A 26,040-nucleotide genomic window follows, 5' to 3' on the forward strand; every position below is an offset into this window, starting at 1 on the left:
GTGTGGAGTTTTACATTTTTTTTAAGGCATTTATCATCCTGATGAACATGGGATGAGCAAATATACAGTACTCAAGATGCTCTTCTTAACATACAGCTTTTTTCAGAAAATGCTACCAAACAGTGACAAATGTTCGCCACATTTCATTTCAAAGCATTCCATGTTTTAGGAGTGAATTAGCCATTTAGGTAATCTTGAATATGTATGGTAATGTTCCGAAAAGACTGGAGATATTAACATAACTGCATTTGTAAAACACTTGGAAAATGCTTTCATGTTGCTTCTGTTCTTTGGTTAAAACCAAAGACTGTATTTTGAGTTCTGATTTTCACAATTTCTTAGTAAAAATGGCTCATCCCTGTTTCACTTTTTTAAACTCAACTGTTCCCTTGAAGAAAAAATTCTTCTATAGTCTTATGCCTCTACTATGCCTGTTTGCTGCAGTGGCTGCTCATAAAAAGCTTCTTTATTGATCTCTATCATCTCAACTGTACTGTTCACCAGGTTCTTGTAATTTCTGGCATATGCAGTGTCTTTTAGATTATTTTGTTTAATTAAAACAATGTGCAATTTAATGACTTTTAGAGATTAACAAGTAACAGCATTATTCTTTCCCAAGCTACAGTATGTGTGATGTATATATAATTGTCTTTATTATGGAATGAAATTCTTTCATAGACATCCTATACAATTTATGAGGGAGAAAAATCTTTGCTACTTCTTCTTTATGATTACAAAGAAAATACATACATCAGAAAGTAAGCTTCATTGAAATAACAATATACAATCCCATCTTTATACCTGTATGCATCTCTAAAATTAGATAGGTTTATTCAAATCAAAGTTAAATCCATTACTTTCATGAATGTTTTGGAAGTGAAATAGTGTCCTCTAGTTTGGTCATCTGTGGTCTGCACATTTATGTGGATTTACTGGGTAGTCTACAAATGCAATCTGATGGAGTTAGAAGAACACAGTTTCAGAAGGCTCCCAGAAAACATTTTTGGGAATTTTTAATGAAGGGAAAATCGGATGGTGTTTCTCTCTGACATGCCTAATACTAGTGGACACCAATTAATGACTCAGGTTGTTTTTCAGCTAGTATATTAAAAGAGAAATGACAGAATGTCCTATTCCTTTATGGATGATATTCCACCTATAATTAATTACTTATAACCAGGCATCAAACCAGTTCTATTTGTCTTTCTGACAAGCAATTGTTATGTGCCCATTGCCTATTATAAGGCACAGTGTGACTAGACATTAACATTTGGTAGCTTGAAAAGGACAATATGACTAACTGATTCCAGAGAAAATATTATGCTTGCAGCAGTTTATTTGGAACATTTGAGATTGGCAAGAACGACTTCATAAGTAGACACTGTCTTCAGAGGATACCAAGCTTACATTTAAGCCTCAAGATTTACATAATTGGCATGATATTCAAAACTCTGAACTAAGCCCAAGATATTTAGGATGTGAAAGGCGTGTAGTGAAATACATGACATTTAACACTACTGTTGAAAAACGAAACCTGAGAAAAAATTATGTCTTTCATCTGTGTAGCAATGGGGAGGAAAGCTATTCTTACCTGCTCATGTGGTTGAAATCCATTTCTCAGTGTTATCAGGGTTTAATTACCATAGCTAACAAGGTTGTGCCACTAAACACAAACATTCTTGAATCACATACATGGGGTCAATTGCATCAACAGGAAAGAGCCACAATCTTAGATTCGTCTTTTAGTAAAACCACCATTGCAGCTGAAGATCAAAGGAAAGCATTTCATTAAAGTGAGATACACAAAGAGCCATACCATGCTTGCACTCTTAGGTGTGGTGGCAATTTTTACAGCCTCTTGTCCCAGTATATATGATATAGAATATTTGGATGTAAAGATGTGATAGGGTGGGACTGAAATAATTATGGAAATTAGTTGAATTGCTATTACTTTTTCCTTTAAATGTTCCTTTGTTATTGATAAAGGGTAACACTGTTTTAGAATATTATACCTGGAATAAACTTGCATTGCACACTATGTGTATCATTGGTTGAACTGACAGTTTAATTACTACTTTAGTTATTTTTCTCTAAATGACAATTAAAACAATTAAAGAAGAGGGACTAGCAGACTCTAAACATCAATAGTCACTCCAAGGCTTTGGTTTTTCTTCAGATTTTTCATTAAACATTTCTTTATTTAGAAATAAAACTACTACAGTTTTTAAATTTCCATAAACCTCTTGTCTTGAGCACTAAAACTGCATTAAATTTCCTCCTTTGAGCTGCACCAAATAATTCCGATGAAAATTATTTCCGTCAGTAAAGTTGTCTCATAGACTACTGTTGGTAGTAATTTGTTCTTGAAATTACTTAGGAGGACATCTGTATTCTTTTCACAGAAGCTGCCTGTCCTCTGCAGCAGCACATCTGTCATTTTGGTATGTGTTTATTTGCACTGCAGCACCAAAAAGCCCCTTATGAACAGGGGGTAAATTGAATACTTGACAGGCCCAGGACATAAAGATGGCCTTTTTGCCAAACGGCTTGTTCATATATTCTTGTCAAGCTAAGAACAGATAATTCTCCAGCATTATAGTTTTTGCTGCTAATGAAGTGTGGACAGATGAGAGACTGGTGGTTTGGAAAGGTGTGAAGGTGCAGGGCTAGAGATGAAGGACCTCAGCTAACTCAGTGCTACAGGATGGAAGCAGCAGAGCTGACATTAAAGCAGCAAACTGTCAGTCTTCTGCTTCCCTGTGAGGCTACCAGAAAAAGAGAAGCAACTAGACCTAGATACTAAAGGAGATTTGTGATGTCACAAAAAAATGGCATTACATATATGCTTGGTGGTGAGCTAATACTGCAGACTTTTCACACAGAATCATCATTAGCTCATTTATTAACAATGAGTGTCTGCAGCCTTTAGCATACATGAATGTCATGTGTTTATACATCCCCATATCCTTCCAACCTCTGGAACACTGACAGCAGTGACTCAGCTTCGGTTTGCGTCTTGGCCATCTTTTTTATCAAAACCTTGCACAGGACTCTACAAGGTTCCAGCCTGGTTGGAATGCCAAAGAGGTGTAAGGAAACAACATTGATTTGAAATATCAATCATACACACATACAAAAAGTAGATTTCTTATAAATTGGGTCAAAGTGAAAATGTTGTTGAATGTTCTCTTCCATTTGCAGATGTAAAAAAAAAAAACAAACCACCATGTCTGCTATTAGCACCTTTTGTGCTAATATTATTCATAAAATTTTTCTCTTTGATAGGGAACAGAGACCTGTGAAATATTCTTTGTACATTCAGTAGATAATTGCAGAGTAATTTTATAATCCTTTCACATTTTGTTCTGTAAAGTAAGTATGGAAGCTGGAAAAGGGGAAGGGGGTAAGAGGCACAGATGGGCAGATGGAATTTCACCTGAAACATTTGTTGCATTGCATGCACTGGAGAGCTCTTAGCCAGTCACACCTTCCAGTTCAGTGTTTTCTGCCCCAAGTGAAAAATAGCCCTTACCTTATCAAACTTTTTCTTTTTTCGCTCTGGTGTTCGGAGATAATATTTTTTTTCTCCTCCTGTACCTAACAGGCTTTAAAAAGTCAGGAAACCATCATAGCTGTCTTTTGAAAAATGGCCATAATTTCATATTTCATCTGTGGATTACCAGCACCCATACATGTTCTGGTTTTTCATACTGCCTCCTTTACTTGGAGCCTGAACCTAAGTAGGAGTAACTTGCTGTGATTGGCTCACCTGCAAAAGTGTCTTGGTATATGTATATATGCTTGCATGTCTCCTAAAAATCCTGTCAGGAAGGGAATGAGCATCAGTCCATTAGCAGTCTCAGCCTTCTTGCCTACCACTTCACACTTGTGTGTGATAGACAAGCTGCTAAAACAGGAATCAGCTGCCAAAGATAGAGAGTGTAAACATTTTGGTTTGCCTAAGGAAGACTCTTCTGCAGTGTTGCATATGAATGAGTTTTGCCTCTCTAGACTGAGAACCCTGCTCGCAGAGATTATAATCAGTTTTGTCTAGGAGCCTACATTAGCATGTCCTGGCTCACTCTCATCAATCCAGACAGAGGGAAGGGAGGTCTAGGCTTTGAACTTACTTTCTTCACCCATTTCTCAATTAAAAGAAAAAAAATCAACATTTCTCAGCAGATAACTTCTAGTGTGTGTCCCTTCAGCATAAATCCATAATGCAATTTGATGACTGCTCTTATTATGGCATGTGCCTGCTGTCTCACTCACCTTTCTCTATCTCAACCGCCCTTAAATTAATGGAAGGATCAACTCAATGACACACCGTTGTTTTTTTTCCATTCCTTCCTTTGCTTCCTATCATTCTGAAGTGAAGATCAGTGTATTCCATCAGAATGTGTGGCCCTGAATCACTTACATCCAGCCACTCACTGTGACAACCACTGTTCCCTGGTAACCTCTTTCTGCCCTCAGTACATGCTAGGAGTATAAGAAGAGGACAAAACCAGAATGAGATTCCTCCAATAAACAAAAGAAATTTTGTTTTGTTTTTAACCCCATTTATCCTTCTGTATCCAAAGCATCCTATGTTAGTGAATTGCCTTGTAAGCAGCTTAGCATCCAAGCTGAATTCATCCCTTTTGTTTTGAGAAGATATGGAGGGGGAAAAATAGACCTTAGGACTGCATGGTCATCTTTACTTGAACTTTCCTGCAGCCTTCAGAGGCAATTCAGTTCTGGAATTCAGCTATATTCAGTACTACAAAATATTTCCTAGCAATTAACCTAAATTTCTCACAGTGCAGCTCAAGTCTGTTATTACATGGACTGGGCAAAGAAAGAGACACCAGTTTGGGCAGGAAAAGAGAACCAAAGAGGATTCCAGACATCCAAGGTAGCGGAAGAGTTGAACAAGCAGCCTCAAACAGTGTTGTATGGTAGAGGAGTAACCAGGGAAGAAACAGAGCAGTATGTGCAGGTAGAAGTTATTCCATCTGTTTGTATTTGGACAGGTTTAAAAACAAAAGTAACATGGGACAAAGTGATGTGAGGCAGGTTGGGAAATGCACATAAAAGTAGTTATTCTAGGTAAATAACATGGTGACAGCCAGCTCTGAAAGCACTTTCATACTGAAAGTACACTTTCTCTGCTTCAGTGTCATGATGTTCACTTAAGACCTTCCTTTTCCTTAGGTACTGTCTTAATGAGTTGTTTCAGCTGGACTTAGATACATAGCCAGGACCTGGCAATGGCCAGGTGAAATGCCTGACTTCTGCTATAGGCTTTCAGTGTCACCTTGAGGGATTCAGTGTTTGTCTTCCCCACTTATTCTAACCTCACAGGAGTAGAGAGAAGATATGTTAAATACTGGCAAATCTTCAGATATCAAGTGGCGGATACATTTCTATATACACACAGCTGGTTCAATACATATTCATATCACTGCTAATCGTTACATGATAAAAGGGACCATGCAATACCTGAAGTGGGTAGATTTCTTGAAATACTTGCTGTTTGTGTCTTAGATAATACTCTTGGTTTCACTAGTAGATCAGCTCCAGCTCACTGTACATATGGTGTATAGGTGTGGAATTAGTGCAATAACAAAATGAGAATTAGAAAAGTGGGGGTGAAAAGGAGCTACAGCATTTCACAGGCACAGGAAGTTGCTACCAGGTCAATTGGATCAGACTACTGATCAGAGCCTGATGGTAGCTGCCAGTACTTTTTTGGAAATTCATACCATATCTCTACAGGAGAAAGTGGGTAGCTGTTAAGCAATGAGGAGGGATACTTTCTAATTCATTTAATCTATGTGAAATAAATTTTCATAGAAAGTTATTAAGCAAGAGATCTTTGTTGTTCTTCAAATTTAATCCTTTCTTCTTTTTTCATCAGTTTCTTTTTACTTCCTTGCAAAACAGTCATTCAGTTTTGCAAGTGGCATGTGCAGCTTTTTTTCATCTGGGCCACAGAAAATGGAAATACAGCATTTGTTAATTCCAGCTAAGAATGCCTTTGCAGTGGTGGCCATATGACTCTGAGCTAGTTACACTAATGCTTTTAGAAGCATAACCACTCATTATATTAATTTTGATGACTCAGGGAAAGAACAGTGTTCTCTAACTTGCTTAATGGGATTTTTGGCTGTCTTCCCAATAGCTACCTAAAAATTGCTGAGGTGATTACTCGCTATTGATTTTAGCTATGGATTTAGCCATTGATTTCAGGAAGCCAGGGATGGCAGATGGACCTGCACAATAGAATGCAAACAGGATTATAAAGATAAAAATATTGTTATGAAGATTCCTGTTGAACATCCACTGATTTCCTTGCTTCCAATTAGTTTTCAATTGTACTATGAATGTCTTGAAGCAGGGAGATAGCAGCAATGCAGCAAACAACACTGTCTTGTCAATAAATGGCACCTTATTGCTTCAAACTGGAAAGAAATCATTACAATCTGGATCTTTGCTTTGGTTACATGGGACTGGGTACTCAAACACAAAAAGGAGCTCACAATACAGGAGGCAATTTCATTGATCTAGGTAGGGAATCAGTGGCTGAACATAAGGAAGTGCTATACTTCAGAGACTTAATGTATAAATGTTGTTGGTAGTAGTTAGTTGGTAATGAAGCTGTCTTCTTGCTGAGGTAGTAGTGACAGAGTATAAGCTGACTTGCTTTTTGTAATATCTCCTTGCTGGAGACAAAGACACATGTGAGTTAGTATGCTCGAAATTGCCTACTATTAAACTGCTCATCAGAGCTGATGAAAGTTAAAAAGCTTCATGAAAACCTAGACTGAAGGTGTTGCCTAACACTGCTTCTCTGGAGTGTCCTTGCATGTTGCTAAGGAAACGAAAGGAGATAAAAGAAAGATGCTCATAGTTGTTTAGATGAAAGAATCTCAGATGAATGAGGGAGGCTAAATATTTTCTGTTTAGTAGCAGGGCCAAACTGCGGCTCTAATCTATAGACCTCATCACATGGGAGAAATATAAAAAGAAACCACATGCCAGTAGCAAAAGGACTGCACTTTTGGCAGTTTCCACTAGATTCCCTTTTCCTTCATCTCGGTAAAAGGAGATCAGCAGCCTTTGAATGCGTGCAGTGTCTGGTTTCAGTCCACCATCTGAATCCTTTGAAGACAAAGAGAGCCTGGCCCCACCTTCTCTATTACCTTGCTTGCATCTTCCTGCCCTTGCCCTCTCTCCCAATACTGTATAGGACCCTGTATGGCCATAATTAAAGTAATATTCTAACACGGTCCATCATGGGATTTTAACCTTACAATCCCATTTTCAGGGGATAAATACAGACAGAACAGAATTTAAGCAATTTAAAGGGAGGAAAAGGTGGAAAAGATTTTGACTGGGACACAAATCTGTGTCACTAGACTCTTAGTATCGTGCACTGCACATTTTAATTCCTAGACATTCTTTCTACTTATGTTAGTCTGCTACATTCCCTTTTATATCTCTTGATATGAGTTATAGCTAAGTCTTCTTCTGTTTGGTTTTCCTCTGGCTTCCACATCTCTGACTAGCAGTAGTTCGACCCAAAGCCTTTAGCCTACAAAATAGCTGGGAATGCTCAATGGGCTGTAGAGATATGAACCTTTTCCTATGACTCACAGGGGGATGCTCTGCTGAAGTCAGAGGTAGGAAACCACAGAGGGCTCGAGTTCCTTTTGTTTTCTTTTCTTCCTGGAATCCATCCTTTTCGTGGTGTCACTATAGCAAACCAGATTTTCATTGTCAATTAATGCAGTTTGAACTGAAAAAAAAAAGTAATTGATTGGAGAGACCTATGGCCATTGAGACAAAGAATCAAAGAAACAAAATCAAAGTGTTTAGCCTACTCATCAGCTTGTTCGGTTTCAAACAGCTGGATTTTGGAGTCATGAAGTTTACATGTTTCAAATAGTCCATGCCTTAATTCACTGCATGTACTGCTGGAAAAAATAAACAGATGAAATGTGAGATCATCCAGTAAAAAGTCTGTATTTCATTTCTTCCCTTTCATTCTTTGGGGATGAGCCACCTCATCCGCAAATCTTCTAGCTTCTGGTTGTCAGAAATGTAAAGTTATTGTCACTCCTTTAAGCATGGAGGATCTGCAGTTTGCTATGTATATCGCATCTTCCAAGTGAGAATTCCTGCAGAGTGGCAACTCACACATTCTGAATTATGCTGAAATTTCCAGGCTGCTTCTCTCCCCTGCAGTCTTACCTGGTATTTGATTGTCTTTAAAACTAGCAGAGAAAATTATCACATCAACTGCAAGGTTCCCGATAAGCTAGCATTTACACTATCAGGACACTGAATTTGAAAATTTCAGTAAATTTCAATATCTCTGTCTAATACTTAACTGCCTTCTACCAAGGAGATTTTGTTCAGAGTGAGTGATGAATAGATGTAGACCGAAGAGAGATTTACATCCACTCTTCAGTTAGTTTAAACCTATCTCAACAACTGGAGACTCAAAACTGAGAGGATCAGATTCATCAATACTGAGGGAACCTGCCCAGGTGGAAATTATTTCCCTGAGATGGGAAAAAATGCCTTTGTTGCAGGAAACCATGCAGTTAAAACAGTTTAATGATACTGTAACTCAACTAAAATGCTCCCCCCCAATGATTTGGAAACAAGTGCTGATTTTTTTTTTCTGACCTACTTCTTATTAAATTGTATTAAACAAGATTAAGTATGCATTTGCATCAGCAACAGCGTTTCACAGTCAAATGCTGGATGACAGAAAGAGCTAGCTTACTTTCTTTCCAATTCCATGCCATGAATCAGTGAATTAATTTATCAGTGGATGTGGAGAACAGCGTCATGAAGCCTGTTTTATAACCAGCCATCAGTGATGTGCAGTGAAATTCTTGTAATGAGCAAATCCATCAGACATACAAACTGCTCTGATATTTGGACACTGTTGAAAGTAGAATGAGAAATCCCAATCCCAATTCCTGAAGGACAGTACCTGCCAGTATTGACTTATATGTTTGGTTTTTTTCAGGACACTTCGTGATGTATTACAAAAAGTTTCTTTATTTATGTGAATAATTCTTGTGCTATTCAGTAAAATAACTTACACAAATAAGAAGTACTTGCTTGAATAAGAACTACAGAATTGTATCCTATGGGAATAACTTCAGCAAGGGTTTCTAAAGAAATCATCATTCTTTGTGAAAGTCTTAGACTTAGTTGATTAGGAATAATGCAAAATTACGTGCTGTTTGTAAATAGTTACTTTCACTTAGTATATATATTCCTACAGCAAGTATCATTCTCAAATGTATTTCAATGAAACCTGAAACCAGAGAAAACCTTACAGCTTTCAGCTGACTGTCCCAGAGGCCCTGAAGTAAATGGGTAGCAGAAGTCAGCCATTTAGCAAAAGCAGAAAAGTTTCCAGTGCAGCTGTTTGACAGGGAATGAGAAAGCAGAACACACCAGAAGCTCATTTATTTTCAGAGCTTTCCAGCTGCTGGGTGTCAACTAGAATACCTGATATTCAAGAGGGGACTACTGTAGGGTAATGCATTAAAATGAGGAGGGCGGAAAGCTCTCCACTTCAATATTTTTTAGATGAAAAAAAAATTTTATTTATCAGGTAAGGAACTATGAAAGAAACCCCAAATGTTAACATTTGATCAATCTGACAATACTAAAAGAAAGCTCACTGAGAAAAAAGCAACTGTTTTAAAAAAATTGGTTTGGGTGAGCTTTATTAACGTATCTTTATTAGAATTGAAGACCATGGCTTGGAAGTGTGAAAAGCACCTTTTGCTTGTCAAAAGTCAAGATTATGTGACATCAGAAGTGTTGGGGTGTGAGGCACCCTACAGGACCAGGCCCACAGTAAAGAGCTTCAGAAAAAGTAATGAGTGTCAAGGGGCTCCGAGAGGCAGAAGGGACTTACGTAGTGATGTCTTAATTATCATGTCCTCATTGACTGAAATCAGTAAAAATACTGCAAGATTTCTGCATGTGTTTTGCAATTTAATTGTTGCCTTTAAGCTCTGAAAGACTAAGGCCCAACAGTTCCAAATATCATACCCAGGGAATCACCAAAACTGACAATACGAGTGCATTAAGCTGTGTACTTACCACTAGTACCATTCATGCTTCTGTGCCTTCACTAATGAATGTATTACTGGTTCCCAAAAGTCAGCTGCCACTGTTACAGACAGAGCTGCAAGCAACATTCTGTATTTCATAACTCTGAACTCAATATCCATTATTGCTCCTTATGGCAATTTTAAAGATGTGCTTTATTTAAGTAAGCTTTTCTTCATTGGAATAACTGTAACAGATGTTTTATGTTCTATTTGTTTTGCTATGTGGTAGCACTGCAGAGAGAGATTAAATTAACTGCCCAAGTAGCATATTTCTAGGGTGAAGCTAAAGAAGAAGAAATCAAAACGTATGTCCAAGGGAAAGCCAAGCATGCGTGCAAGGGACAGACATTTTGCAGTGCCACCTTTACTGATTCTTTATGTAGTGTCATTGTTTCCAGTATGTACATCACATTCCCAAGACCTGCATACATTATCACATTGGTGATAATGAAGTTCAGTTAATACTGAAGCTATGCATAACTTATCTTTGTTCTCTTGTGTCTCGGTTTGAGACAATTTGGAGGGACAGAGGTCTTGGACAGAAGCCTCCTCCCTTGGATTCAATGCCCTGGGTTTCTCCAATACAGAACCACCAAATATGCCTGGATGTAAGTGAAAAAATTACTCTTTACCAAGAAGAAACGTTAATAACAATAGTGATAAAACTGGGTTAAACCAACCAATGAGGAGAAACTTCCCAAGCCCCACCCAGCAGATCAAATCAAGGTGGCGGCCAGCCTCCCCCACCTGGAAAACACACACGTGGCAAAGGGACAGAGACAAGATGGTCACCTTTCCATATGGTTTTCCTACCCTGCACCCAGAAAATCTGGCAGGAACAGCTGGAGAGTCACTGCTGGATTGAGGCTGCAGTGCTGGTACAGGCAGTTTGAGCAGGGCTGAAGATGCTCCCAGATGGCTGGAAGGACCCGCAAGACACCTGCTGGGTTCAGCGACAAGACCTGGCTGCTGCAACCTCGATATCCGTTGGGTGAAGAGGTGGTTGTAGTCCCATCGACATTGTAGTTGTAGTTCGGATCCATCACGGTGGTGGTAGAAGCCCCGGGTTGTAAGGAAAAAGTCCTGTGTGGAAGGGAAGACAACCCAGTGTTGAGTAAAGTTCAAGTGTGGTCTTTTATTTGGCTTAGACTAACTGGGAATGCACCCAGTACCTCCTCTGGAGCAGGGATTTCTACACTAGATGATGTAATACTGGATCACAGGATCAAAGGAGTCTTTGACACCTTCTGAGATATTACAGCTGCCTGTTATGGATCCATTAAGGTCCATCAGCAGAGATGAATATCTTCAGGCCATGTGTGAATTGTCCTGATGCTTCCTCACAGGGGAGTTATTACAGTTGAGTCATCTGTGTAAGGGCAAAGAAACAACACCCAGCTTGTAGCCTGAGGTGTGCACACCCTCAACACTTGGGTCACTACTTTGCACATCATCAGCTTGCACCTGGATTGTCTCAGTCAGTCATCAGTATTCCAGTCTTTCACACTTGTGGATACATTCTTCTCCTAGGATAATAGTACCACCTTATCTCAAGTTCCCATCACAGTCCAAATTAGTAGACATATTTAGGGATAAGATAAAAAGTGGATACCTGAATTTTTGCGTAACCCAGGACATCCTGAATCACGATTCCCATATTCCTTTAATGATCATATGTTTCAATGTATCAATAAACCTTGTCTACTGTACAGATTAATGTATACAACAATTAAAGTATTACTGTAGAAGGGTATTAGGTTGCTTGGCTAGAATGAAATTACCATTCACTAAGGAATAGTAATTATTTATTTGCCAAAATTAAAAAAAATTTAAAAAGAAAATCTCATTTGCAATTTCTTGAAGTTGTGACATGGAAACTTCATTACACTACCTGCACTTCGATAAGCAAGGTTGCCCCATCAATGTTTCTTCAAATAAGTATTAATAGTAAAAAGATTGTATATTTTAAAGCTTTTTGTATGCTAAGTAAATAAACCCAAACACTGTACAATTTCAGTAGTGAAGTGTCTGTCATGATTTTTTCCTTGCTTGTCATCATTAACAGAATGATAGATCCGCCCACGAGTCACTAGCACCATGACAAACCATGTTATGGTAGGATGACAACTTTTCTTATCTAAAGGAAAAAAGACATCAAGAAAATGTCACTGTTCCCAGATTGAAGTCTTATGACAAAACAAAGCTAGGGACACCACAACAGTTTTTCTCAATAGATGCCTTTTACTGTAACTTCAGTTTGAGAAGCATGCTTTGAACACAGGATATTCTCCAAGGCATTAATTATGAATAGAGATCTTGGGACTGATTCTTTTTTCTTCTTTCCAAGTCTGCATACATGGAGTTATTTGATTGTATCTCTGTTGGAGAACCAAACCATTTTGAACTGAACAAGTGGTGCTGAACATACGTAAGTGTGAACTTGAGAACTTGTGCACTACAGCAATGTAGGATTTCTACTGTATATACAGTACATTTTTGTAGGGAGAACCTTGTGCTCCACACATGAAAAAGAAACCAAAAAAACCCCAAGAGCTAAATACTATTTAGGTTGAATTATTTCAGCACAGAGTAAATTCTAGCAGAAGTCTTGGGTTTTTGAGCTGCCAAGATAGTGAATTTAAAAGTGCTTGGTGTCTTAGACAGTTAAACTTGGAGATGTCAGAAGATAGACTGACATGAAAATATCGATGATGTTGAGACAGAAGATAGACTAAATTATACCAGAAAGTATTTACTATATATATTGGGCCACTATCCTGTACAGAGGGAATTTATGTAAAAAATTAGAAAAGCCAATAGGGATTAAACCGGCCAGAAAAGCTAGGTTGAATATTTACCTAGGTTGAATTGATACCTCAGACAGATAAAGCATGAGCTCAAAGTTAGGGGAGTGGTTAGTTATGAGGTGGTTGACACTTCCATTCCTGCATTTCTAGGCTGAGCTGTCACTCTGCATGCAACTGAGCCCAAGCTTTCTGCGAGGAGGATTCTGTCACTGATAGAGTGGGGTCCCCTCAGTCTGCAGCGTGGTTATTCTTGGAGGTCTCAGCATTCCATTTTGTAGAAAAGGAGCAAAAGCACAGAGGGTGCAACTTGTGGAAGATTGTTCTGGAAGTCTGTGGTAGAGGTTGGACGTGTCAGATTTCATGCATTTGACTGTCCTTTCTGTCAGTCCTGACCAGGAATGTTCATCATTTTTTGTCTAAGAAATAACTGGTGGCAGCTCAGCTGACCTTACCAACTGCTGTTGTTGCATTTTGAAATCAATATAAAGCATTTGCAGTTCCCTGCAGTGAGCTTCCATGGTTTCTTAGCTGTGCTAAGAGGATCCCTGTGGTGTTCTTCCCTTGTTTCTTAGCTATGCTATGAAACCCTGATAATCCGTACCCTCTGCAGTGCCGTCTTCCCGTATATGCATCTCCTTCTGAGGCACGCATGGACATGTGCTTCTGTTCTCTTTGCACATCGTTTTCATTCCTTCCCATTCATGCCATTTTCTCATCAAGTACTGTATTTCTGCCTATTCATTATTTAGTGGACGATAAAGAAATGGTATAACACAAAACAGCACAGCACAAGGGGAAAATACACCAGGGACTTGGTAGACTTGGTAGTTGTATGTGCAAGACTCAAGAAGGCATTCTAGTTCACTGTCTTTTATGTCAGATGTTATTGCCTACTGACAGGCCAATCCTTCCAGCATTTGTGTTCCAAAATCCCATAGATACTGTCAGTTTATGTAATGAGGATTGCAGTTTCAGATCACCAGAGAATAGAGTTTTCTTTAGCTAACTGAAAAGGTGCCCCAGGCCTCTCTTCAGTCTCCGCAGAAGCAGTTGTAGGCGGTGATTCTGTCAAGACACCAAGTGACACTTTGCTGAAGGTCTGTAATTAACACTGCTGATGTGAATAAACCTGTTCACAGGTTTAAAATTAAGCAAGTGTACTGGCATTTACAGGATCATGACCTGAACCTATATGCCCTGTTTGTGTGTGTTTTGTCTGTAGTAGTCTCGGAATGCCAAGGTAAGCATTTCTGCTTCTACGACTGTTTTCTTCTAACTGAAATAACAGAGCTGAAAACTCCTAAATCTGTATGGGAATGGTAAAAGCTACAGTAAGTTGTTAATAATTTAGAGACATCATTTACCTTCATTGATTTCTACCTTTAAAACATTGTATCTTGTTGACCACAACTTTGAAATGTTTATTTTTCATTCTGCTCCTATATCTACTGCTGAATTGGGAAGGTGGACAAGATGGCCAGTCTCCACAACATACATGTCCGCACGGGTTGCTTCTGTAACACAGGAGCCTGCCAGATGCATTTGGATATAAGCAATGAGGACATCCGAAGGAACCTGCAGGTTAGTTTCTCAGTGTGATTACTTGATAGATATATTGTCCGTGGAAAATACTCAGTGACCCAGAAGACATCTTCTGGCTATCATTTCTGAATTTCCTGAAGGTGGGAGGTTTGAAGTGGAGCAGAAAATCTGCCTCTGTGTAAAAAAAAAGGTATTTAAAAGATAAAATAAATGCATCCTGTTCCATGGTTTTAAGTCTCTGTGACTTTTAGGAATGAAGGTAAATTTGAGTTGCTTTCTCTGACTTTTTGACTCACCTGCCATGTTAAAGAACTAAATTAACTGAAATTCAATTCCTTGAAATTAGGTGTTGAAACAAAATCATTTGATGGACCCAAAGAAGTGTCTGTTGCTTATTTCATTGGAAAATAGGAAATTGTACTTTTTCTGATTTGGGATACCATGAAATCCAGACTTCTTGCAGAACAGAAATTCCTGGACAACTCATCTCATGTTGTTCCTTAGGTATCCTTAATTGTACTTCATAATGTTCAGGCATTGTAGGCCTATTGCTGTTGGGTGTTACAGTTTAAAATACATATGCAAATTGGACAAGAAACAATAAATGGGAACATACAGCGAATCTCAGAGAATGAAGTAAATTTAGATGACATCTACTTAGATTACTGGTGTAATTGTTAGAACATGAATGTAAAGACTGTTTTCAATATTACTAATATTTTCCATAAATTCTCATTAAAAGATCTATAGCAGGATGTATTACAGTGAAGTGGAGGAGGCTTCCTGTCTGCATATTTGTCAGAGTTTGAAATTACACTAAATTAATTCAGAGCAATCAAAAAATTTATTAATGATGTTATTCAAAAGATAAAAAAAATAAATCTAATGGCTATACTGATATTATAGCTCCCTCATAATTTCCCAGAGACATTTAGATACCTTTTGCAAATACATTTACATGCAGGACTGATAAGTTCTTTAAAGTCAGGGAGGTCTTTAATGCATTCCTTGACAAAATGATGCTTTGATTTACCATGGAAGCTCTCTCCTCTGAGAAAGGAAAAAAGGGTCTACCCTTCTGCTGAAGTGAAAAATGCCAAATTATCAGCTGCCATGCTCTTAGATGTCCTAATACAAGGAGGATTTTGCTAAGGAGTGAGTGACCTCTTTTACGTCTGTATCATTTAAATGGGGATAGGCCAAAGTTTCATAGAGAGACACTTAAACTGCAAAAAGTTGTATGATGAGGTTATACAGTCATACAGTCATTATTTTGGGACATTCCATTCCCATCAGTTCTTTGAGAAGTATCAGGATGAGTTATTGACATTACTGAGTAGTGGAGGGCATCTTTTTATCACATTATTTGCACATATACTTTGGTTTCATCTTTTCCCAGCGTGCTGACTGTATTCTTCCTTCCCTGATGAAGATTTACGTGTGTAAAATGCTTGTGATGGGGGACTTTCTGTCCTCAAGGGTCCCTGGAAAAGCATGGTTAGTTTTCTTAGTGTTACATAGGAACTAACACATCTGTTCTAGAACAGGCAGCACTTACAAGTATTGAGGCCATGTTGCTGAGAACACAGCTGTGTTGGGCAGGACACGTCTCAAGGATGGAGGACCACCGCCTCCCCAAGATCTTGCTCTATGGTGAACTTGCCACTGGCTGCCACAAGAGAGGAGCCCCAAAGAGGAGATACAAGGACTCCCTGAAGCAACATCTCAGCTTTGGCCACATTGATCTTCGTCGCTGGTCTACCCTGGCCTCCAATCGGGAGGTCTGGAGACATGCTATCCATAACACTGCTGCTTCCTTTGAGAACACACGCAGGATCACCCTTGAGGAGAAAAGACAACGCAGAAAGAATCATATCCTGCCGATACCATCCAAGGAGTCTTTCTGCTGTGCCTTTTGCAACCGAGCTTGTCTATCTCGCATTGGCCTCTTTAGCCACCAGTGTGCTTGTAACAAATGTGGGTAGAGCCCTTCCCAAATCTTCGTTCGCGAAGCCTAGCCATGATGAACATATGAACACGTTTACTTATTTGCACAGCAGGAACCTCACCCCTTAGTCAATCAAGCAATATTTGGCAGAACGGTTACAGAAGAGTATATTAACAGATGCTACCTAATTTCACAAATATTGCTTCTGCTCTGTTGTCAAGGATAAAAACTACATCACACTGCACTAAAATATTTACTACTGTATTGCATGCTTTGACATAGATGTAGATTTTTTGATTTCTTTTTGCATAAATGGGACCTGTGTTCATTGTACTGTGACATTTTTTACTTAAAAAAAACCCCTCACGTAAATAGACTATTTATGCATCCATTTTTAATGTAACTGAAATGTGTAAATAAATTAAATTCTGAGGAAAAAAAAACAACTGCTACTGCACTTAGAGGAATAGGATGCTGAGTTAGGACTAAATCTTATGTTCATTGGTGAGCTAATATTAGATGGATGAACAAAGGGGGACTCTGGCTTACTTCCCTGGTGGTGAGTGAGAGAACTCACTGACTGACTTATGGTTTGAGAAACTTCTGCTCTTAAGGGAGAGTTTTCCATAGAGTGTCGTATGAAAGACATATCAGATAGAAGTGACAATATAGGGATTTTCAACAAAAGTTTTGCAAGTGGAAATTTGTGTTCTTCAAAGGGGGAAGTGCTAGAGAAAAGGCTAGTTCCCTCCATCCTGAAAGCAGTGTGTTGACTGGATCAGCAAGAGAGATTTGCTGCATATTCCAATGACAAGGAATATCACTTTGGATGTTTGAGCTCTAGATTCAAGTGTCTGCTTTGCTAATATCCCAGACTAGTTGTCTGTCATTTGGACTATTTAACACAAGCCATAAATAAGCCACTAGTGGTATAAAATGGAACTGTTCTGACAGTGAATATCAAGAAAACTGACCCATAAAAATCAGCTGTCTCATGGTTTGTGCACTTATCTGAATATAATAACCCAGTTTAAACTCCAGTGAACTATGCAGGTGAGACTGGAATATCCCTGGAGACTGCTGTAGCTAGCAGGCAATCATGGGACATACAACCTTTTTGTGATAATTGATATGATTGTGAGAAACATCTCTTTCCTTAGAGTAGAATAGGACAAGCAGCTCAAAATTATCTTCTCTCAATTTGAGTAAATCATAAGATAGCTGGGATTTTTTTTTTCTCCATTTTCTCTCTGTATTCATGAGTTAGCCTTGTATTTTTTAGAACAGTTTTTCAGGTGAGAATTAAGAGACTCATTAATAGCTAGATGAAATTAGAGGGAAATAAAGCAAAGTGTCATCACAGTTCTCTGTTTTTTTTTCCTGTTTCAAACCAGGCTGGCCATGTCTGTGGAGATGATATAGACCTAGTTGATGGACGTCCCACTGGTTCTGTGAGAATATCCTTTGGCTACATGTCTTCTTTTGAAGATGCACAGACCTTTTTGAATTTTATCATAGCCACCAGACTTTCCAAATCGGACACTGGGACTCCTTTCAAGTCTGTTACAAAGCTGACAATAGAGCCTGTTCCAGATGACCTCCCTTGCTTTAACAATGCAGACAAATTGTCTCCAACACTACAAATCTCAGATGGAGAACTCAGGAGTAATCTCTCTGCGACAAAGACAACTGTCAACTGGCAGCCACTGGATGCTGAGGCTGAAAGCATAAGGGCAGCTGTTTCTGAGACTGCAGTGCCAACATGTAGGAAAGGTGGCAAGCCCATCACTGTTGCCAGCATTTATGTCTACCCAATCAAATCCTGCTCTGCATTTGAGGTATGTGCTTTGAATCATTCTGAAGTATTTATTCAGCTCAACCTAGTGTTTTTCCTTACCCCTCTTGGCCATGTGCATGAGATATTAGGAAGCAGTGTGTGAGTACCCATGTCTCCTTTTTTCCAACTTCTAGGATCAAGTTCTGCGTGTTAGGGTACTTTGAAGGATTTTCAAGTAGGCTGAAGTTACAGAGTGCAAATACATCTTCTGCTTTCTCCTCCCCCATGAGAGCCAGATCTGCACATAATATACTGTCTTGAAGAAAATAGTTGGATTTGCAAAACTTGACTAAAATATAATCAAGTAATTAGTATGCTTTTACAGAATGACATGTGATGGACTTGTAGGCATTGATGGGTAGGCAGCAATTGAGAAATAACTTGATTAACATGTTATAATTGAGAGGCCGCTGATTTACATTACAAAGAAATGTTATCATTAAAAATACATTTGCAACAGAAATATGACATTTAAGTGTTGCTGCACTATTTGAAAGTTCAGTCTTTGAAGATTTTAATTGCTTTTTTACAAAGTTAATAATATCATCACCTTAGCAGTGACTTTTTTTTTTTACATAGTGCATGATGAAATAGGTGTATGGCCCACACATGACCTGGAATGTGACTCTGCTTAGTACCATACTGGAAAATGATTTAATGAATGTCAATAATGATATAACTTTTCTTACGAAAACTTACTGGTGTAGGCCACTGTCTCATATCTGAGCGAGAATTGGGATCAAATCCAGAGACAAATCCTCTGCCTTTCAAATAGGGCTTCTCAGCTGATTTGATCATGTTTGGATTGGTTATTTTTCTTCTTAATGCAAAAAGAGTTTGGGCAATTAAACACTGTTAGATGATCAACAAAACATCTGTATTCTTAAATTTGATTTGGCTTATGATGTCTTTAATTCAGAGACACAATCCTGAGCATTAAATGAGACCTGAACAAGCAATTTCCACCCCTTATTAACCTCCCACTAGATCAAACTGTTTAGAAAATCAAATTAATTGCCCGTTTCATGTGAAAATTTTTTAACCTTTGTTTAAGTGTTGCAGATTTTATAGCTGTGTTACAGAAACCCACTACAGAAGCTGCTGAAATAAGTTGTAACACTATTCAGGCCCCTTTGGGGTTAAATTCTATTTTTAACGTGCAGGCTGGTGTTGTGAGATACATACCACAACATTCAGTGCTAAGAAGGCTTTGAAGTGATTTTGCCCAGGAGCAGGTAAGACATACCTCAGCATGAAAGAAAGCTTATGTTTCCCCACAAGCTGAGCCAGGTTTCTTCTCTTCAAGCTCTATGAGGGGAAATGACTGAGTGATAAATTCTCACAAACCTGGTACTACCCCCTGAAAGACAGAACTGCAATTTTATATGGAGGGGGAAAATCCCCATGCCTCTTGCACACTTCTTGTGCTAGGCATGTGTTAATGGGCCTAGAGTGAAAACAGGGTTCATCTTACCTCAGTTTATGCCTCTAAAGTTACACATTGTTCTGTAAGCAGTGAGAGATGCAGATCTGCTAATTCATTTTATCATAAAATAGGCATCTGCAGTAGGAAACATAAATTGTTCCTGGATATTTCTATCTCTTTTCATTGACTACAAGAGGAACCCAAGGCAACTTGGATTGTGGAGCTAACACTAGCTGATCTGAATAATTTAAAAATAGATATTAAAACTGCAACTACATTATGAGGCTTAATTTTCATGCCTAGAGTAATTTTTGAAGTCCGTTTTTTTTTCTGACAAAGCATCAAACACATTAGAACCAATTAAGCTAAGCACTGTCAGAGCTTGTATTGCCAAAGAGTAATAGACAATTAAATATATATGTATCCATGCCATTGCTAACTGCAGAGTGTACCAACCTCCACTATATATATATATATATACACACACACATTATATATATGTCTATATACATCATTACTGCAACTTCAGCCTAAACCACCTTGAAACAGGAAAAACAACCCATGCTACATGCACTGGAGTTTGAAACAAAATGTGCTAGAGAAACCTCACCACAATTAAAGGGAATGAAGTCCTGAAAATCATTTTGCCTTCTAAAATAATGATTATACCAGAATCTCTAGGCTTTATCTTGAAATGACTGAATTGTATACAAAACTATTCCTTTGCCATTCGCTTAGTCATCTTTGTCATACAGACTTCACACTTATTATCTCCTTACTTCAATAAACTCATAAACTTCTGAAGTATTAATCATGTAACTTGTTGTTTCCTAGTCTTTGGTTGCAATCAAAGAATTGAAATTCAGTTTCATGTTTTAAATCTAAAATAACTCTAGATTCTTTGTAGTTGTTGGAAATTGAGAACAATATTTTCAATTTGATCTCCATTTTTTTTAGTTATGGGGTAACTCTAAGATAGCTGATGTGAAAAGGTGAAAATAGTTTAAATACTGGGCTGTAATAAATTCATTCATCTTGTGATACTTCGATACTTGAGATCAGAAGCTCATAGATCTGTAGGTTCAAGTGCAGGCCTCCAACTGGTATGGGGGGTCAGACCATTAGCACATGCAGTAAATAGGCTTTATTGTAACTACATGATCACTTGCATTTTCCTAAAATAATATGTGCAGTGGAAAATTCCACCTAGCCATGTGTGCAGGACCCAGCCCATCTGCCAGTGAAATCTGCCCACTGACTTGCTGGTCGCAGGACAGATGATTAGTGACAGGAGGACAAACTTGAGGAGGATGTGAGTACAAACTCCCAGCTGTTTGATCTCCTCTTTAGAGTCACATAATCTCCTCCTCTGCTAAACTCTGATTTCTCTGTTCTATTCTAAGTGATTTAGTATGAGAGGTACTTGACCTCCAGAGAAAATGAGAGCGCAGAGTGCTTTGGCAGCTGGAAGGATGAAGTTTGGCATGAAGATCATCAGCTCACTGCAGGTCAGATAATTCCTGCAGCATTTTATAGAGTGTTCCTGGCCATGGGACAGTCTCTATTCAGTGTTGTTCCATGGGTTTTGTACACATGATGCAGGAAGCAGAGGGCAGAATACTAACTCAACTTCTTAAATGTGTTTTCTTTTCCCTACAATTATTTTATTAAATGGGGAGAAGCACAGGAGTAACCTCTATCCTAGACCACTTTCTTCTACTTTTCCAACACAGAAATGTGTTTTAAACATGCATTTTTAGACACAAACATCTCTCATGTCATCGAATTTTGCATAATTATATAATGCAATGTGCCTAGTGAAAGAGGTTAGGACTTTAAACATTATTAACTTTATTATTCTTGCAGAAGAGTACAAAAAAAATTGCATCTCAACAGAGAAGACAAATTAGCTTGTAATTTAAAATACAATGCAAATTCCTGGTGATCAGTGGATAAATTACATGTAAGACCACTAACATTTTTAAACTTACATAATTTAAAACCTATTCGGTGATTCCTTTAATGTGTTCAAAAACTGTGCTAACCTTCATGATGACATTACTGTGAAAAATGGGAGAAATGTAGCCAAAAATGTTTTAAAGAAAATTCTGAAATTAAAAAAAAACCAACCAAACTGTTTTTGCAGTGGATATTTTTATTTACAGTAAGAAAAATGGACTAAAGTGGATAGGACAATGCCAAGTACTGTCTGTACTGTGCAATGATCCTTGCTTGTGGCAGGTAGAGAACCTCATATTGAATGATGCTGGGATGCATCACCATCTGCCATGCTGGTAATGAAGGTGTATGCTAGCATCTATCAGTAAAATCATGGTCTCCCTGCTTTCTTTCTGTCCTCCCTCTTCTAATTTGTCTCAGTACTCAGAGACAGCCAGACAACTTCTGGGAATCATGTTAGAAACTATGTAAGGCAGTACTGCTCACTGCCACATATGCTAACCTGCGTCGTTTTACCTCATAGCAAGTGTCATCACTTGCTTTACTGCACTGTATTGGTTGCCTGAATATAGGTATTCAGTGATATTTGAGTGCCCTGCCTGTCCTCCTGCTGCTGATACTAGTGGGTTGTGGATTGTCCTTGCAGCCTATGTCATATCTGCAGGGTCTTCAGCAGAGAACTCAGGCGTAATCGGAGGGAGCCAAGTTGAACCACTCTTCTCATGTGTCAGATGAAAGCAGAGCAGGCAGACTTTGTCTGAACTTCTCTATTCAGTTGCTTGTAATTATGTAACAATTCCTTCAGCCTCTTTGAAATAATAACAGGAGATGGTCTGCACAGGTCTCAAGGCTAAGTGCTGAGAACAGACATGGGTGTGTTCTTCCATGCTCATCTCCAGTGTCAGTATTAGCAACAAACCAGCCCTGACTGTTTAGAACCATCTGCAACTCTCCATCCAAGGCAGAGCACACAGTTATTTTGTCGTTGCAACTTATTTTTATTGGGATTCTAGCAACACGTGCAATACAGGAAGTTGAAAAGTGAGGAGTACAGCACTTGACAGTGTACAGAGGACATCTGTGAGAGGACAGGGACTCACTGCAGGGCACATGTGTGACTATTACTACAATGGCAAATACCCAGAGGAAGGGGAAAAATGGACTGAGGACCTAAAGTCATGTGCTGCATCTCAGAGTGAAGCGTGGAGTTAGTTGCCATTATTTTGGACCTATCAGAGGTATTTTGAGTGGAAGGTGTTGATTATTTTGAAATATCGGCTACCTAGTTAGCTGGGCTTACCCTTTAATACCTGTCAGCATGTAAAAGGTAGCTGAATCTTTGATTAAAGAGAATGTTTTGTTTTGCTCATACAACTTCTTGCCTTCAGTGAAGGGTAAGCAAACACTTAAGCTATTTCCTGAATAAGACTGCTGTCCTGAAGTGGACCCAAAACAGCTGAATATTACAATAGGGAACTAGGAACTTGTGTGTTCTTTTTCTATTTTTCTGCTTTTTTGGTTTATTCTGTTCTTTATATATTGTAAATCCTGCAAAGATCTGTTGGATCCATGGGAGGATTTATTACCAATTAGTGATCTTCTGTTTTGGAAGGGAGATTTGTTAGCAGAAAATTCTTGCAGCTCTCAGATGATCACCAGCTGTTCAAATGCATTTTGTAGTCTAATTATATAGGATAACCAAAAATACTGGTCTCTCCAAAGAATAATTTCCAGTAAGAACAAAAATCTGTTCTTCAGTTGATATTGCAGTGTTTGGGCTATGATTTCTCTCCTAAAAAGACAGAGCAAAGGTTCACATAACTTAGGTGCTGGCAGTTTGAGGTGCTTGGACGATATGGTTTCAGATGACACTGTCAGACATAAAGTTTCTCTTTATCACTGAATTTTTCATTCATGCTTGCTTTAAAAAAACTGCCAAATAATAAGTCAAATAGGTTGATAAAACACATTTCTTCTCTTAAAATTTTTTCCATGTATTTTCTGTATTCAATACGGTTGGTAGCACTGTGGCCAAATTATTTAGAGTTCAGCTTTGATGCTTTAAGTTTTCGGTCCTAGAATGCCTGCCATCAGTTTTCTCTAGTCAGGCTGTCAGTGTCAAGCTACTGCTGCAGGCTTGTATAAAAACTGGAAAAGTTTATGGGATATTTTGGGTTCTGTGGAGTTCTGGATAGAGCACATGATAAACAAAAATGTGATTTTTGATTAATCTAACCAGTGCTTCCAGTCATGCTTTTCTTCAGAGCATCAGGCTGTGCTTGTCATATCTTTTACTCAATATTTTTTGCTCAAGTCTTTTGTCAGCTAATTCATGGGAGCTAAGCTTTTCTACAAGAATTCAACCAAGTTCACTTTTCTCCATATTCAATATGACTAGAAAGCATACGTGAGCTGAAGAATATGTCTAAGTGGCCAGCTTTATGTTAAAAGAATGGTATTAATAGTTTAACATTCTGGAGGAGAAAGCAGATATTATTATCACCCAAAGGCATTAATAAAATTGCTGTCTTTTTGGATTTCAAGATTACCATCTGTGTAGCATCAGAAACAGATGTCCTTTTCACAAGACAAATGTACGTGAAAGCAAGGACAATATGCTTGTATGGGCTATTGTATGTAAAGTGTTATAGAAGTGATGGAAGCACAGATAACAAAGAAGTCAATGTGTTTTGTTATAAGGGGATCTGGAGAAACTATTCCCAGCCAAACCAGAAGCTTCAGTGGTGGAGGTTTTCTCAAATGGATTCATTGATAAGTGGTTCCCATTTTATGAAAAACAAGATTTTTTAGAATTTCGAATTGCACATTTTTCTTGCTTTCTGTTTGTTTGGTTTTGCCTTAATTTATAAAACTCCTGTGAAATGTCTGTGCTTTTTTAGTTAAATGAAAATCGTTGGGGGAAGAGGTCCTAAAATGGATGAGTATAAAACTGAAAACAGTTTTCAGAGTGTTTTGGAGATTGTTTATTCTTATAGCTCTGTTAAATCAAAGTGTATGATAATATGTAACAAATGAGAGTGATTTGATTTTGTTTTGTCAGCTTTGTGCAGTGTTATCTTTATCTTTGATTTGCAATTAAGGTTTCTCTTATAAAAGGCCGACATTGGCTTGATCAAACTTTACTAATTGCAAAGAGTTTCATTAAAGGAATCTATTCCTTCTCTTTTCTTTTTAGCATGAATCTATTAATATAGCCAATATTTTCTAAACCAACATTTTCTAAACATTTGTATCCCTTCTTGATGTTTTCCCAGGTTACAGAATGGCCAGTAGGAAATCAGGGTTTGTTGTACGACCGAAACTGGATGGTTGTAAACCAGAATGGAGTCTGTATGACTCAGAAGCAGGAGCCAAGATTGTGTCTTATAAATCCCTCGATTGATCTGAAGCAAAAAATTATGGTTATTCAGGCAGAAGGTTAGTAAACAATATTCTCTTCTTCCCTTCTTTATTGGCATGCACCCACCAAACTACTGAATGCTGTGCATGCTTACCGACTTCAGGGACAAGTTCTGTGCCAGCTGTGGGCAATAAAAGCCCAAGCTGTAACATACAGTCATAGGGGAGTTACTAAATTGTTGTAGGGGTGGGCAGAGAGTAGACAGTGATTCCCTGTGTGCAATCATAACGTGGATGCTCCAGGACAGAGAAAGGAACAGACAGATGTGAAAATTTACTGACTAGTGTCATGAAGTCCCAAAGCCTGAAGGGATTATTATTGCTGCAAAGGTAAAGGAATAGAACAGAAGTCCAACATTAAACACTCTGGCCAAAGACTTTCCCATTTTGTATCTCTCTTCCTCCTTCCATCTCTGAGTTTAGATGGGTAGAGTCCAGCAGAAGTTAGTATGAATTAAAATAAGGATCAGATATTATTTAGCTCAGTTAAATACTTGCAATAGCAGGCAAATATTTCATGATTTTTGAGCTTCTTGGGATTTATCAAAACCCTTTTTATTCCCTTCTGAGGGGAAAAAAAAAAGAAAAAAAAACCTATGTAAAATGTTACAGAAAGCCCTTTGCTGCTTGGGGATGAAAATTATTTATTTTGCTAGCAATGCCATTGGCACTGAACACTGGAGCAGGTTTGTAGTCCACAAAAGTCATTATTAATGCTGAGTTTGCATGTGTCTGAATGGTGTTCATCATTTCCCTGGGGTCTAACATTTACTCAGCGTGTATATCTTAACCATTAATAATATATAAGTGCCCACGTTTTCAGCAGCTAGAGCAAAACAAGGGAACCTATCTTAAGATTTTTCAACCTTTATTAGAAATCTGTACGAGTGGATCTGTAGCTACAGTCTTCTTTCTGTTTGTACCTTACAGTTGTTGTCCTCTTTAATTGTCTGAGAACTTTCTGTAGA

At 38.3% G+C, this 26,040-nt stretch overlaps 1 protein-coding gene across 1 annotated transcript in view; it reads left to right on the top strand.

Annotated features, from left to right (window-relative positions):
- MOCOS (molybdenum cofactor sulfurase) overlaps positions 1 to 26,040 on the top strand; it is a 341,863-nt gene that overhangs the window by 289,096 nt on the left and 26,727 nt on the right. Inside the window, exons 9-11 of the mRNA XM_029958899.1 lie at positions 14,405 to 14,521; positions 17,825 to 18,268; positions 24,928 to 25,090. Coding sequence (XP_029814759.1) covers positions 14,405 to 14,521; positions 17,825 to 18,268; positions 24,928 to 25,090 — 724 coding nt within the window. The remainder of the gene's footprint in view (positions 1 to 14,404; positions 14,522 to 17,824; positions 18,269 to 24,927; positions 25,091 to 26,040) is intronic.

The sequence above is a fragment of the Manacus vitellinus genome, unplaced genomic scaffold (assembly GCF_001715985.3).
Source record: "Manacus vitellinus isolate BGI_N305 unplaced genomic scaffold, ASM171598v3 scaffold_17_pilon, whole genome shotgun sequence".
Classification (NCBI taxonomy): domain Eukaryota; kingdom Metazoa; phylum Chordata; class Aves; order Passeriformes; family Pipridae; genus Manacus; species Manacus vitellinus.